The sequence below is a fragment of the Panthera uncia genome, chromosome F2, assembly GCF_023721935.1.
Source record: "Panthera uncia isolate 11264 chromosome F2, Puncia_PCG_1.0, whole genome shotgun sequence".
NCBI lineage: Eukaryota > Metazoa > Chordata > Mammalia > Carnivora > Felidae > Panthera > Panthera uncia.
This window is the reverse complement of record NC_064812.1, coordinates 38,978,761-38,993,580: the sequence shown is the minus strand read 5'-3', so window position 1 is coordinate 38,993,580 and position 14,820 is coordinate 38,978,761. Positions and strand designations below refer to the sequence as shown.

At 35.2% G+C, this 14,820-nt stretch overlaps 1 protein-coding gene across 5 annotated transcripts in view; it reads left to right on the top strand.

Moving 5' to 3' along the window:
* Positions 1-14,820, top strand: part of MTDH (metadherin) — a 56,713-nt gene that overhangs the window by 19,732 nt on the left and 22,161 nt on the right. Inside the window, exons 3-8 of one of the 5 annotated variants that reach the window (XM_049633054.1) lie at positions 5,233-5,317; positions 6,022-6,198; positions 7,593-7,658; positions 9,333-9,419; positions 12,086-12,175; positions 14,398-14,496. In XM_049633054.1, coding sequence (XP_049489011.1) covers positions 5,233-5,317; positions 6,022-6,198; positions 7,593-7,658; positions 9,333-9,419; positions 12,086-12,175; positions 14,398-14,496 — 604 coding nt within the window. Of the gene's footprint in view, positions 1-5,232; positions 5,318-6,021; positions 6,199-7,592; positions 7,659-9,332; positions 9,570-12,085; positions 12,176-14,397; positions 14,497-14,820 lie in introns of all 5 variants that reach the window. The other 4 variants (XM_049633051.1, XM_049633056.1, XM_049633053.1 and 1 more) reach the window with 4 other exon arrangements.

The window sequence follows — 14,820 nt, the reverse complement described above, 5'->3', positions numbered from 1 at the left end:
CCCTTTGAAGGTAAACACAGTAGTTTCCATCAAAGAGGGAATATCTTACGAGAGAAACCTCATTTTTGCCCCCTAGACTTTTCTGTCTAAACTCCTGACAAATAGCAGAAAGGAGACCAGAACCAGGACTTCTCCTCTAGCCCATCATTTTCCCATGATGCTGTAGTTGAATGAGGCAAGTGGGAGTGGCAAGAGGAGATTGAAATAGAGTGAGAAAATGAATTTGGTTTTAAACATGCTAAGATTGAGGTAATAAATGGAGTCTCCAAGTGGAATTAATTTATTAAGCTGTTGGAAATTTGAAAACCATGTCTGGGAAAGAGTTTGGGACTAGATAAAGTTCTTAAGAAAGGTTTCTTGTAAATTTTTTTTAAGATTCTGGGTTGGTTGTCATGCCGCTTGTGTGGTGTACCATAATTCGTGAGCTCACACCAAGTGTATTTAAATAATTTAATGGCTCTCATGAGTGTTCAAGTATACAAATAGAGTAGCTCAGAGGTTTTATTTTGGGGGCAATGAGAGTTGGGCAGACAGGGCCATATATAATGCAATTTATTTTTAGGCTCTTTTACTGATTAACCAAATAACTGCTGTCTGCAAGGTGTATTATTCTAGGCACTAGGAATATTAACGATTGATAAAACAGGATAAAATGGGAAAAGGGATGACTAAAATAAAGCAAATATATTCTCTAGTGGTAGGTGGTGGTAAGTGCAGTGAAAGAAAATCTAACTAACCAGGGTAAGGAGAAAGGTAAAGTACAGGTTGTGGGTACTTCCCTTCATCTACAATCCTACTCCTTCCTTGCATTCAGGGAAATGTATCAGACTAGTAGTGGGTGGAAAAATCTTGGCTGTAGTTTAAATTATACCACCACCACCACCACCACCCCGAAAAGCAGGAAAATCTGCTGGAACTCTCCCTACTTTTAAAAAGGTTTGTGACACTTTTTGTAATTAATCTCATCCTTACATCGTGTCACCAAGTTACCAAGATTAAGAACTGTTGGTATAGATAGTTCAGAGAAATGTAAATAATATGTTCTTTGGATCATCCATCCTTTGCCATTTATGCCTTGTTCATCTATATGTTTGAGACAAGTGAGAAAAATAAATAGTGCTGAATGTGGAGCAGTATAAAATAGGGACTTACCATATTTGTTTAGGCAAAAGGTGGATGAAATTGATCTTAAAGCAGTAGTTTTCAGACTTTTCAAGCGGCAATTGCTTAGTTTTCAAAATGATGAACTTCACTGACCGCTTTTAATTTTGTCAGGTATGTACATTTTTAAAATCACTGTCACCATCACAAAAAAGAAAATTTTTGACCCAATGGAAATAGAACAAAAGTCTCAGAAAACAGAATAGTTACTGCCATGAGTTAGGGGGAAATCTTACACACTAGCCACTTACCTGCGGACTAAAAGTATCATAGCATCCATTTCCAACCTTTAGGTTAGATCCCAGGGTTGTGGGATGAAGCCCCACGTTGAGCTCCACACTGAGCCTGGAGCCTGCAGCCTGCTTGAGACTCTCCCTCTCTCTGTGCCCCTCTCCCTCGCTCATGCTCTCTCTGTTTCTAAAATAAAATAATTTGTCTGTTACTTGTGAAAATTCTCATATCTGCACAATTTAACAGCTTGGGAGCAGTTTCCTAACAGAAGCATAGCAGCCCAGATTTTGGAGCATGCTTATCAAATCCCAGCTCTGACACTTAATAATTAGGTGATCTTGGGGTTGGTTAGTTAATCATTCTGTGCCTTCTTTTCTCATCTGTAAAGTGGAAGTAATAACATCTGCCTCATAGAATTATTTTGAAACCTGACTGGGTTAATTAGGAAGATCTATATAAGTGATAGTGATATAACCAGTTAAAACAAAAACAAACTTTTTTTAAGTCTTTTTAGTGGATCCATTTGTTAAAAATACCAAAGTAAAAAACCATCAGATTCGATTGCAGGAGCCGCTGGTGTTGAGGAAGATTAACTTTTACTAGTTAGATTTCCACAAAAACCTTTGCATACTTAGAGGATGAGGTTGAAAAATTAGTGTCATGTTTTGACAAGCATGGCCTTCGTTTAAGTGAATCTCTATACTTTTGTCAAGTATGATAGTTATTAAAAGTATTAAAGTATCAAAATACATGAATTTAGAAGCTTATTCAAAAATAATGAAGCATGTTCAGTCATATTGCTGTCACTAAAAAATAGTTGTTTTACAAATGTATATACACTGTCAGGAGGGTGTGTATAAAATTTACAAAGAAACAATCTTGGGAGTGTATGTCTAGCATATCGTAGGGATTTAATAAATCTTGATTGCATGACAGCCGTTAGGAGAGGTTAACTAGCTCCATGGTAGAGGCTGACAAAGAATAGGAGGGAAGAACGTGGTAACAGAGGAGCTGGCACTTTGTATTTGCATTTTCCTTCAAAAGTGTTCACTGTAGTGGAGCTGCCCACAAGTAAGATGTTTACGTCAGTAGGACGGCTAAGGCAAATAGTAGCATGAATGCATATTTGTGTTAAAGCTTTTTATAAATACGTTACTAAGTCTTGTCTGGGTAAGCATTATTCTTTGGTTAGTTACTTAACTAAAATCAAACAAGACCTAAGCCTAAATCAAGGTAGTCTGTCTTATTTTTCTGCAGATTTCATTTTAGTGACGAATCACAGTATATTTCAGTGTGAATATAACTTCTCTCCTTTTTTCATACTTTCTCTCCTTTAAAGTCTTATATATGCTTATGTATACTATTTTGTAGTTAGTCTGCTTTCACATCTTCTTTAATCTTTAAAAGAACCTTATGTGGGGGCACCTGGGTGGCTCTCGTTTGGGCGGCTGACTTTGGCTCAGGTCACGATCTTACTGCACGTGGGTGGGTTTGCGCCCCGCATCGGGCTCTGTGCTGACATCTCAGAGCCTGGAGCCTGCTTCAGATTCTGTGTCTCCTTCTCTCTCTGCCCCTCACGTGCTCATGCTCTGTCTCTCTCTCCTTCAAAAATAAATAAATAAACATTAAAAAAAAAAAAAGGAACCTCATATGAGGTTAGGAATTTTTGTCCCAAATGGCAGTTGGGGAAAGGGATTTAGAGGCACTTAGCCCAAAATCACATAAGTAATACATGATTAAATTTGTATTTAGAGTTCAGTGTAGAGTGACAGGATAGCAGAGTATTTGTGAGGGCAGGATCTAGAGTCAGAACTGAATTTTAGTTCTGGATTTACCACTTAATAACCCTATTGTCTTAAGCAATTTATATAATCTCTTATGGCCTCAGTTTTCTTATCTGTAAAATGGAGGTACTTAACTTTAGTTAGTTCCTGTAGGTCTGTACGGTCCAATGTGGTAGCTACTTAATGGCTACTTAGCGTTCCTTCTCATACTATTAATAACTTTTTATATTCATTACCTTTTGAAATGTATTTGGGGTATGTTGAGTTAACATATATTAAAATTAATGTGACCTCTTTCTTTCATCTTTTTGACATCTGTATGCTAGAAAACTTTAAATTACAAACATGGCTTGTATTATATTCTATTGTACAGTGCTGCTGTAGACCAGGGATGGGCAAACTCTGGTCCCCCAGATCAGCCAGAGGCCTATTTTGGTAAATAAAATTGTGTGGAAACACAGTCACAGCCATTCAGTTACATATTGTATATGGCTACTTTCATGCTACAGCAGCAGGGTTGTAAGATCACTATGTATAGAACTATATGTGCCCTGGAAAGCCTAAAATAGTTATTACTTGATACCTTATAGAAAAAGTTAGCTGACCTCTACTTTAGGCTATAACTGAAAAATGCTCAATGTGTTATCTTGAGTGGGTGTGAGAGACAGACAGTCGATAGAAAGTAGATTGGTAGTAGATGCTAGTGGGAAAAAGGTGGTAGGGACACTGACTGGTCATTGGTACCACGTTTCTTCTTTGGGATGATGAGAGTGTTCTGGAATTAGAAAATGGTGACAGTTGTACGACCTTGAATCTACTAAAATCCACCGAACTGTACACTTTAAAGAGGATAAATATTATGGTATGTAGATGATACCTCAATTTTTGTGAAGTAGATATGACCTGGTTTGGTAGATGTCATAAAGCAGTACATGAAACATGATACATGTTAATGAGAACATGGAAAAAAACAAGTACAGATCAACTACAGGGAACATAAAAAATTTGTTGTGAATAGTTGCTTATATACTCTTGTTGTCAAAGAATTTTTAATCACTCTTAAGAGCTGTCATTTATTGCTTACTCAAACTATCATTTACTGCTTTACCCATAAAGAAAAAAAACTTAGTATCAAGATATAATCTTTTTTCTGGTGGTAAACTTAACTTGAAGATAATAAGATATACATAGCCAATCTCACTTAAAAGAGTGAATATAGATTATCAGTAAAATCAATATTTGATGAATATTAGTACTTTCTTGGAAGCACTAATCTAAATATAGAAATCGTGGCTTTACCAAGTTTTAATGAGCAGCTTCTGAGAGGAGAAAATAATATTAACAGAATGGAATTGGAAGGCTGTTTCAAAATAACCCACATCTTGTATGTGTGTAGGTATTTTTTTTTTTAATGAATTACTAAATACCTACCATATGCAAATCCTAGGTATTTTCGCATTGCTTTGAAACTGACAAAATATTAACTGCTTTGTCTGGTTGACTCTCTAATTTGTTATACAGCAGGGTATTCCAGCAATCTGCTTTATAAAATCCAAAAGCCACTAATCAGTGCATCATTTTCTTTCTCAACGCTAGCAATATTTTTTTAATTTTATTGCTCTGAAAACACCATATTACACTGCCTTATTTGTGATGGAAGTTAGGATAGCATGTTTTTAAGGGCACAGACTTTGAAGCCAGATAGACCTGTTTCCTAATTTGACTCTACCACTTACTAACTTAATGTGACCCTAGATAGCCAATTTCATATTTAACATCTCTAAGTCTGCGTTTCCTCATCTCTAAAATGGGAATAATACCTTCCCTAATGAGTTTTTTTAGGGAATAAAGAAGAAAATCAGTGCAAAGTACTTAGCATGTAGTAACCACTCAATAAATTGTACCCTCCTATTATTATTGCCATTTAATGTTAATTTCTTTTATCAAACATTAAATTTTTTTGGTTGTCAGCATCATACATTTCATTATGTATTTTACTGACTCCTACCTTTTCAAAAACAATGAAATATTAAGTAACATTCTATTTTGCTTTCAGTCAAAGAAAAATAAGAAGAAATCAAAGTCAGATGCTAAAGCAGTGCAAAACAGTTCACGCCATGATGGAAAGGAAGTTGATGAAGGTACTTGAGCAAGTGAAAGGACTATAGAAACATTTTTAATCCTTTTTTACCAAGGTGGATTATATAAAAGCTGCATTTGTGTTGCTTAATCTTGTATCTAGCTTTTCTTTTTAGTAACTACAGATTTTAATGTACAGATTTGTGACATTGTTACAAAACACTTTTTTTTTTTATTTAAGTGCGTTTCCTGAAGGGAACCATCTTCAAATTGAGGGTCTAGCTCAATATGTTGAGCGATTGTTTTGTCTTTGTTTCTTAGAACTATGGTTTTAATTTTTTCCCTATTCTTAAATACACTATCCCTAAAAGGTTGTGTACAAAATTCTTGAGTAAGCCCTTTATTGTCATCAACAAATAAATCCATTTATTAGTACTTATTTATAATACTCTCCTATCCATTCTGTCTGGCAGGATAAAAAATATATATAAGATAACATATATTTATCATTTTTTTATAAATCACAGAGGACAGAGTTGATAAAAATTAGCAGAATAAATAATAATGGCAGTTAGCTGCCTGAAACAACATACTGAGATTAGAGTAAATTCTTAGGATAAGTTAATATCATCAGTACACTTGGTTTTTAGTTTACTATCATGATATTTTGTGTGCCTCACCCCCCCCACCCCCCCCCAAAAAAAAAACCTGCAACTTTTTTCTTCCCCTTTACTGAATAACACTTTTTTCTCTGGGGCTATGTCAGGAGCCTGGGAAACTAAAATTAGTCACAGAGAGAAACGACAGCAGCGTAAACGTGATAAGGTGCAGACTGATTCTGGTTCATTGGATTCAACTATCCCTGGGATAGAAAATACCATCACAGTTACCACCGAGCAACTTACAACCGCATCATTTCCTGTTGGTTCCAAGAAGAATAAAGGTATATTAGTGGAACATAAGAGTCATACATCAAATCCAGCTCCTTTTAATCAGATGTACAAAATATCATTACGTCAAAAATTTGACTATTTTGAACAGCTTACATCATTGTGCTGATATACCCTTCTTCGTGAGAGCATTGTGGACCATGTATCGGTTTACCTGATAACCAGCAGTGTTACTCATTACATACCGCCTAATGAATGGCTTTTTAAATTAAAATTGCCTTTCTGCCTTGAGTCACATGAGAAAATGATGTTGCCTTTTTCCTTGTGTGCAATGCTTTGCCCCAGCTCTCTTACATCTCCATTTTTATAGTGGACAAGACATTTAAGTGGAATTGTTTGTCACCATTCTGCATGTTGGATGCTTGCATTCCAAGATGAAACTAGCATGTTCTGGATAGTGCAGGCTCTGTCTTGGACTTCTTATCACCCCAACTTTTTGAGAATGCTTTGGTGTTTGATAAAGCTGGACTGGAACTTCAGAGGTTGTGGAGCTAATGGTCTTCCCAAGTATTTCAAATGCTCAGACTATCCAATATTGATGGCTTCTTAGTAGCTCTTTACATTGCCATCATTTTACCCTGGAAACATCAGTCTGCAGAGTGATACTGTTCAACTTGGGCGTTGACTTTTCTTCCTTCACCTTTTTATTAATTGCCTCCCTACCCCACATTTGTCCCTAGACCACTTTCTCAGCCTTTTACTTTTTTGCTTGATGACCTGCTGGAATTTATCGCTTTGGTGTAGCAACAATGTCTATTTATGCATTTTCACTATCCCATATTAGCCATGCTTTAGCACTTCTGTTGGTGACCCCTTTTCGCTGTCTTGTGCATGCCTTTCTTGCTGCACAATCCTGTGTCATGCTAGTTTTTTAATACATTGTGATCATTCTGCTTTTTAGTGTCTGAGAAATAGTATCTTTGTTGTAACATGTATTTGCCCCTCTTGCCATATTTCCTAAGTCCTGGTCCCAAATACTGGCAGTGTTTTTAAGTTGGATGTGTTTGCTTCCAGGATTATTGAAAAGGCAGCTGGTATTGTTGAGAGGTGGCAAAGTTGAATCCAATTACAGAGCCCAGTTCTCCAGTTCTGCTGAAAAGAATCTTGATAACCATTATTGAACAGCAGACTTTCCATATATTTGAGCAATTTTCCAGGTCCTATATTGCCATTTTAGTTGACTAAGAATATGTTAACTAAAGAACTCAGTTCCCTAAGGACATGTCATGTATGTTGTGGGTAAAACTGACTCTTTTCCAGTGTAAGAATTTAGTACTTGAAGCAATTTATTAAAAATAAGTGAAAATTAAATTGTGTGTTAACTCCTAATTTAATGTGCATAGTGGCCTGTTTAGTATTAAATAAATTTTATTTCTATTTCAACCAGGTGATTCTCATCTAAATGTTCAAGTTAGCAACTTTAAGTCTGGAAAAGGAGATTCTACACTTCAGGGTGAGAGAAATTACATGTAACTTAAATTGAAGGCCCATCAAAATAGAAACTTATATACATGTCTCTTTCCTCACATGAATGATACAGAAGGAAAAAAAAGGCTTAGAAATGATTTTTAATTACTAAAGTAATATAATCACAATCCAGACATTTTGGAAAATGGATAAAAAGAAAAATCATTCCCACTTCTAACAGGCTTTGGTATGTTCTAGTTGTTTCTCCCTCTCCCCCATATGTAAAAGCAATCTTTTAGTAATAGCTTATATGCAGTTTTTATTCTTGTTTGCATTGTGTAAGTCAATAGAGAAAAGAAGGATTTTGAGTGGGGGGGGGGAGGACTTGGTTTTAATATATGGGATAAAAGACTTTACCCCTGTTTATTAAGGAAAAAACCTTAATACCTATCATCGTTTAAACTGCTTCTTTAACAATATTAAATATTTTACAATAAATGGACTACAGTCTGAAGTTACCCAGTGCTCCACAATTAGAAAATATATTTTATGTACTCGTTTATGATAAAGATTGAATTAAGTAGAGTAGTATATCTTACCTAAAAACTAAAAGTGTTGTAGTATACTATAAATTCAGAAATGAAAAAGCACCTTATTTCAGGCTTGTTTTAACTCTGTCAGCTTCCTTCATTCCCATGATTCTCAATCCTGGCTACACGTTACAGTCATTTAGGAAGCTTAGAAAAACACGCACAACATGTGCGTGCGTACATATATACACACATACATACTGATGCCTGGGCTTCACCCATAGAGCTTCTGATTTGATTTGATTTTTTTTCTTTTTAAAAAAAATTTTTTTTTAATGTTTACTATATTATTGAGAGAGAGAGAGTGAGAGCATGAGTGAGGGAGGGGCAGAGAGAGAGGGAGACACAGAACCCGAAGCAGGCTCCAGGCTCTGAGCTGTCAGCACAGAGCCTGACGCAGGGCTCAAACCCACAAACCAGGAGATCACGATCTGAGCCGAAGTCGGACGCCCAACCGACTGAGTCACCCAGGCGCCCCTGATTTTTTTTATTTTCTTAAGTAATCTATGCCAAATGTGGGGCTCAAACTTACAACCTCAAGATTAAGAGTCACATTTTTCACTGACCTGAGCCAACCAGGCACGCACCCCTCGAGATTCTGATTTTAATTAGTCTGGGTTGAGGCTCCGTTGTCTACTTTTAAGAAAATTTTCAATTGATTTTAATGTGCAGCCAGGTTTTAGAATCACTGCCTTATACATTGTGTGTGTGTGTGTGTGTGTGTGTGTGTGTGTGTGTGTGTGTGTGTGTAAATATTTAAAGAAAGAACATAATAACTAAGGAGAAATCTTCATATGTTTAGTGGGTGAGTATACCAAGTATACCAGAATATGTGTTGTTTCCCCGTTTGCTCTTTTATACTTTCTTTGAGCAAGTCATTCTGCTGTTGAAAACATTATTAATATATAAAGTTCAAGCCTCCTCTTAGTTTTTAAACTAAAAGTCATCCGTGGTGGTCATTTCCCCTTTAAAAGTCTTCATTTTTATCTTTGAAGCTCAAGCTATTTAGAAGACAGTAGGGGAGAAAATGAGTGATAAATATAAACCAAGCAATCACAGAAATTTAATAATATCCCAGTTTTAATAAGGAGTCACATATCAGTTTTTAATCTTCTTTTCTTTTCTTTAAGTTTCTTCAGGAATGAACGAAAACCTCACTGTAAATGGAGGAGGCTGGAATGAGAAGTCTGTAAAACTCTCCTCACAGATCAGTGCAGGTGAGGAGAAGTGGAACTCTGTTTCACCTGCTTCTGCAGGCAAGAGGAAAAATGAGCCATCTGCTTGGGGTCAAGACACTGGAGATGCTAATGCAAATGGAAAAGACTGGGGAAGGAGTTGGAGTGACCGTTCAATATTTTCTGGCATTGGTAAGAAGTGTGAGAACATTTTAAGTTTATTTAAAATTGCTTATTTCTGGTACATTTTGAATTTTCCAGGAATGGAAAAAAAAATTCCATGAGTAGAAAAATTCGTAAAGCCATACAGAAACAATAGTAATAATTAACACATCTCATATCCTTTTTACATGGAGCAAAGTGGGAACTAAAAAGTAACTAATAGCAAATGTATTTTTTGCTCTCTCCCTCGTGTTCTCATGTGCTTTCATCACATTTGATTGCCAGCGTAGCTAAGGGCTGTAATTATATATGTTTAGTGATAAGTGTGATGTGTGAGCAGACTTTCTGATTAATTTCAACAGTTCTGCTATTGAGTGTAAATGAAAATGATAAATAGAAGTAGTTTACAGTATTCATTTTTATACTATTTTACAGTCTGCAGAATGCCTATTTATAATTTTTCCCCTTGATTTTAAAGATAAAGACTAGTAGTTGAGAAGCTTATTCTTGTTGAAAGTCATCAAATATAAAGCAGCGTAATTCCAATGTGTATGTGTGTGTGTGTGTGTGTTATGGAAAAGAAATCCATGTTTTATATGGAAAACTGCAAAAAGAAAAGGAAAAACCCACTGTTACCACACCGCACAATGGCAACCACTGTTTTTTTATATTTCTTTAATGATCTTTTTTTTTTTTTTCCTGTGTACAATATTTTACATAACCCAAATTGGATATTCATTTTTATGTCCCCACAAACACACTTAATATTGTAATATAAACATTTTCCTATTTGTAAGCATTTTTATTTAAAGTCCCTATAATACATTATGTAAGCATAGCATATAAATCATTTTTCTATTCCCATATTATCAAGAGAAGTTTTTCCCTTTTTTAACCATGTAAATGACATTGCATTGAATATATTTGTTTTTGGGTTATTTCTTTAGGATAGATTCTTGGGAGTGATGTTATTGGGTTAAAGGGAGTATGTGTACAGTGCTCTATGACATATTATCAAAGTATTTTCTAAGAGGGTAGCTTTGGTTTATACTGTCAGCGTTGGTAAGAGTGCCATTTATTATGTGCTGACCAAGATTGGGTATTCTTATTTTTAAAAACATTTTCTAATTTGATAAACAAAAAATACATAAATTGTTCGGTTAACTTTTTAAGATCACTAATGAGGTTGCATATTTTTTACAACTTTCTTGATCATTTCTATTTCTTTTATGAATTGTCTGTGTTCTTTGCCCATTTGTCTAATGGCCTCTTATTGTTTTTTGTTTCTTGTTTTTTATCAAGTTGTAATTCCTTGTGCATTAAACATACACTCTTTTCTGTTGTGCTTGTTGCAGATACTTTTGTTAGTTTTATTTCTTATATTTGGGAGAGCAGTAAACACTAGAGTTTTTAGTGTTTAAGTAGGAAAAAAGACCTGTTTCTTCCTATATTATTTTTCCATCAGTTTCCATCAGTCTAGAAAGACTCCGGTTGACTAATGTCCCCAAGAAACAGACTTTAGATCGTTTACTGATAATTTTTCTCAAGCTCATTCTTCCTTTCTCCTGTACGATGTCCAGGAATTGTGTAGAAATATCAAAATTTGTTTGGAAGAAGTCATTCCCTAAATTCCCAGCCTCGTTTCAACAATGAAGAAAGCATAAATGTCTATGCTGTAAAGCATCCTTTCATATTTAGCAAAAGATGGTAGTTTTATTGAGTAATGTTAAAAACTTTGGCCTTACCAGATATTTGCAATTTACTTATAAAAGCTATGTAGCATTTTCATAATTAGGACATAAATTTGATGGTACTTAATGTTGCTACAGATAAAATTAAGCAGCAGATTAGAGTTCCCACCTAGATGGATTGGGACCTTTGTTGAAATTGAGAGGGAACTATATTAAATTGGGTTTGTAGTGAGTTACTGAGAAGAGACTGGTGTGACTGGCCTCAAGGAAGTGTATGTGCCTTAAAATACTCATTTATAGGTAAGAAATATCTTGAAAATGTTAAGGAAATAGTACAGTATAGTGGAATGAGTGTGGACTCGTTCAGACAGACCTATTTGGTGTGAATCCCATTCTCCCACATACTGATTTTTATGGAAATTAGGTTAGTTCTTTAACTTGTATGAATCTCATATTTAAGTAGTTGTGAGGATTGGCTATAATGAATGTCAAGTACCAAGTTCAGTGCCTGACCCAAAGTTAAATAATAAGGTAGCTGGCTAAAGTGGAGAAAGGCATACATAGGCTTTGGAAATCAGCTTAAGTTTCATTTATGGCTCAGCTGTTTTCTGGCTATCAGCAAGCCACTTAACTACTCTGAAATTTTGCCTAGCAGGGTTACCCTAAGGATTAGAAGTGGTTGATACGAAGTTTGGCAAATATAATAGACATTTAGTAAATGGTAGCTATTGCTATATTGTGGTCCTAATTACTAAGGTTACCTTTAAGATTGTTATCGTAGTTTAAATCTGTACATATCTTTCAACTTCTCTTTTGCAAATTGAAGGTTCCAAGTGACGTTCTTTATTTTAACAGCTGCTTGGTCTAGTGTGGATAGGGGAATGAATACCTCTGAACAGAATTCTGCTTCTTTTGCATCTCTCACACTTAACTCTGCTGTTTCTGGTATGTGAAAACAGTCTTTCATTTAGTTAACAAAAAAATTTCTGTTTAAATTCATTTTAGCTCTTGCTATTTGGAAAATAACCCAGAGTCAGGTGCTGCTATCAACATAAGTAATAGATGTAGAAAATAGCAGAGGCCTTAACAAAAGGGGGAGAAAGAAAGACCTACATTTTTATCTGCAAGTGGTTCCTTTCTGTAGTGGAGATGGGAAGATTCTGTGACCTAACATAACTGAAAGTGCCTTGGCACACGGACAGGAACGCAAATAGAAGGCCTTCCTTCCCTTTAGGGTCACGATACTTTGCTGTTACTAGCATATTTCTGCCATGCTTCTACTTGCAGTTTGCCTTTTATTTCTGTTTGCCCTTTTATCTATTTTGTTCATCATGAGTTTATAGCTGAGCCTTTCAGGTTATGTAGAACCTCACATAAGAACTCTACTTAGGGTATCTATTGATGTAGAAAATACAGTATTACTAATAAACTATTATCAATTCAGCAGTACTTAAGTGAATATGCCTGTTATTAATCATGTAGAAGTCGTATGTACTTAACAAATACTACATAAATATGGGAGGTGTTTAGTTTGTAACATTTGGTTCACGTCAGACTTCATGGACCCAGTGTACTAATTATGTAGCTCCACGGTGTCTGGAGTCACTAGAATAGCTGTTCGTAGATTTTTTTCCATAAAGGGCACAATAATATTTTAAGCTTTGTGGGCCATACTGTCTCTGTGGAACTACTTAATTCGACATTGTAGCAGGAAGGCAGCCGGAGAGGATGCATAAACAGATGACTGTCTGATTTTGAAATATTATTATTTTGATTTTTTTTCCCAACCATTTGTAAATATAAAAACTGGTTTTGGCTCATGGGCCACACAAAAAAGTGAGTTTACCTTTGGCCCATGGGTCATAGTTTACCAACCCCTGGTCTCATAGACTGCATTTCAGTTCCACAGATACAAATTAATTGCCTCTTTCATTTGATGACTTGGTGCAATGCAGATGCTATTCTCTTCATATATTCAGAGAAAGCAGCATTGGCGGCTAAAAAAATAGCAATAGTGTTACTTTAGTGCTTACTTTAGTAAGCAGTTAATATGCTAATTATATATGGATTTATAGGGCTATTCTACTTGTCAAAATTTATATTAAAAAGTATGTAACTTTGACTATATATCAAGCCATTATATTAAGAGTTACGGGCTGGTAAGTTAGAGGAAGGCTGCTAAGATAATCTATAACCAAGTGAAATGTGTAAGTTAGGAAGGACTTTCACAAGAGGACATGATTGTATGTAAGTCTTTTATACTAACGGGTTTTCTTACACATTTCTTTCTGTCAGTGGCTCTGAGTCCTAAGGGAGTATCAGAGTCTCCCAAGCTTTCTAGTACATATGGAAATTCTGATTGAGAAAGTCTGAGGTATAGATATCCCTGATAATGAATTTATGGCTATAGAACAAGGGCTTTTCACCTGGCATCCATGAGTTTCTGAGCCCCCAAAATTATATGCAAAATTTTGTGTTATGTTCCGGGCAGTAGTCCATCAGAGCTTTCATCAGATTGTAAGGACTCTGTGACCCCATTTTCTCCTTCCTCCCAAAAAAATGAAAACAGAAGAAATTCAGACGAAGGTAGACGCTTCTCTTTAAACACACCTGAACTTACCATGGTCTCTCGACCATCAGCACAACTCTCCTGCTTCTGATTCTCTCTGCCTCACCTCTCTAGGTAATCATCTAGGTCTTTAACTTTTCCTTAGGCATAAGGTTCTAGCGAACCCAGACATTTTCTAGTTCTCTCCTTTGGGGCTCTCAGGATATAGGTGTACCCTTGAAACATTCAGGATTTCTTTTGTGCTTTATTATTTTTCATTGAGAACAAAAATAAAAGAACTTTTTTTGGATTTTTTTGAAATTTGTAGATACTCAGTTTGAAATACGTATTATAAAAGACAAAATACGTATCATAAAGACAAAAACTAGGGACAAAATGTAGTTCTAATCCGTGAATTAGATCAAGTGATTATCATGCTTAATCTGAAATTACCCTCAATTCTACTTTTCCTTATCTTAACTCTTTCTAATGTCTGAATTTTTCCTTTTAGGGGAAGTAAAAAATAATTTAGTCTCCGTGTGCAAAGTATAGAACTATTGTTATGAAACATCACTAGAAAATTCCATTTTTAATTTTATTGCATTCGTTTTCATTTAAGGGTCTACTGCTGAGCCAGTTTCTCATTCTACCACTTCTGATTATCAGTGGGATGCTAGCCGTAATCAACCCTATATCGATGATGAATGGTCTGGGTTAAGTATGTCCTTTTAAAAATTATGCTTTTGCTTTTGTTTTTGTTTTTTAGAATTTTCTTCCTAGCACCCTAAATTCATGCTTTTAGGTTTTAATTTTAATCCTAATTTTCACCCCTTAGGTCATAGTAATATAATACCAAATGTGTACTACTTATAAGCTAATTACTCAATAACTGTAGAATTTAAATTCACTTTCTGTAATTGAGGCAGTATTTAAACATGACTTTCTTATAGTTGCTTTATAGTTTTTGTTTTTTCTATTTTTTGTTTTAAATGAATGTTCTATTTCTTAGTTTTAGCGTAATAGAGTGAATATAATATGCAGG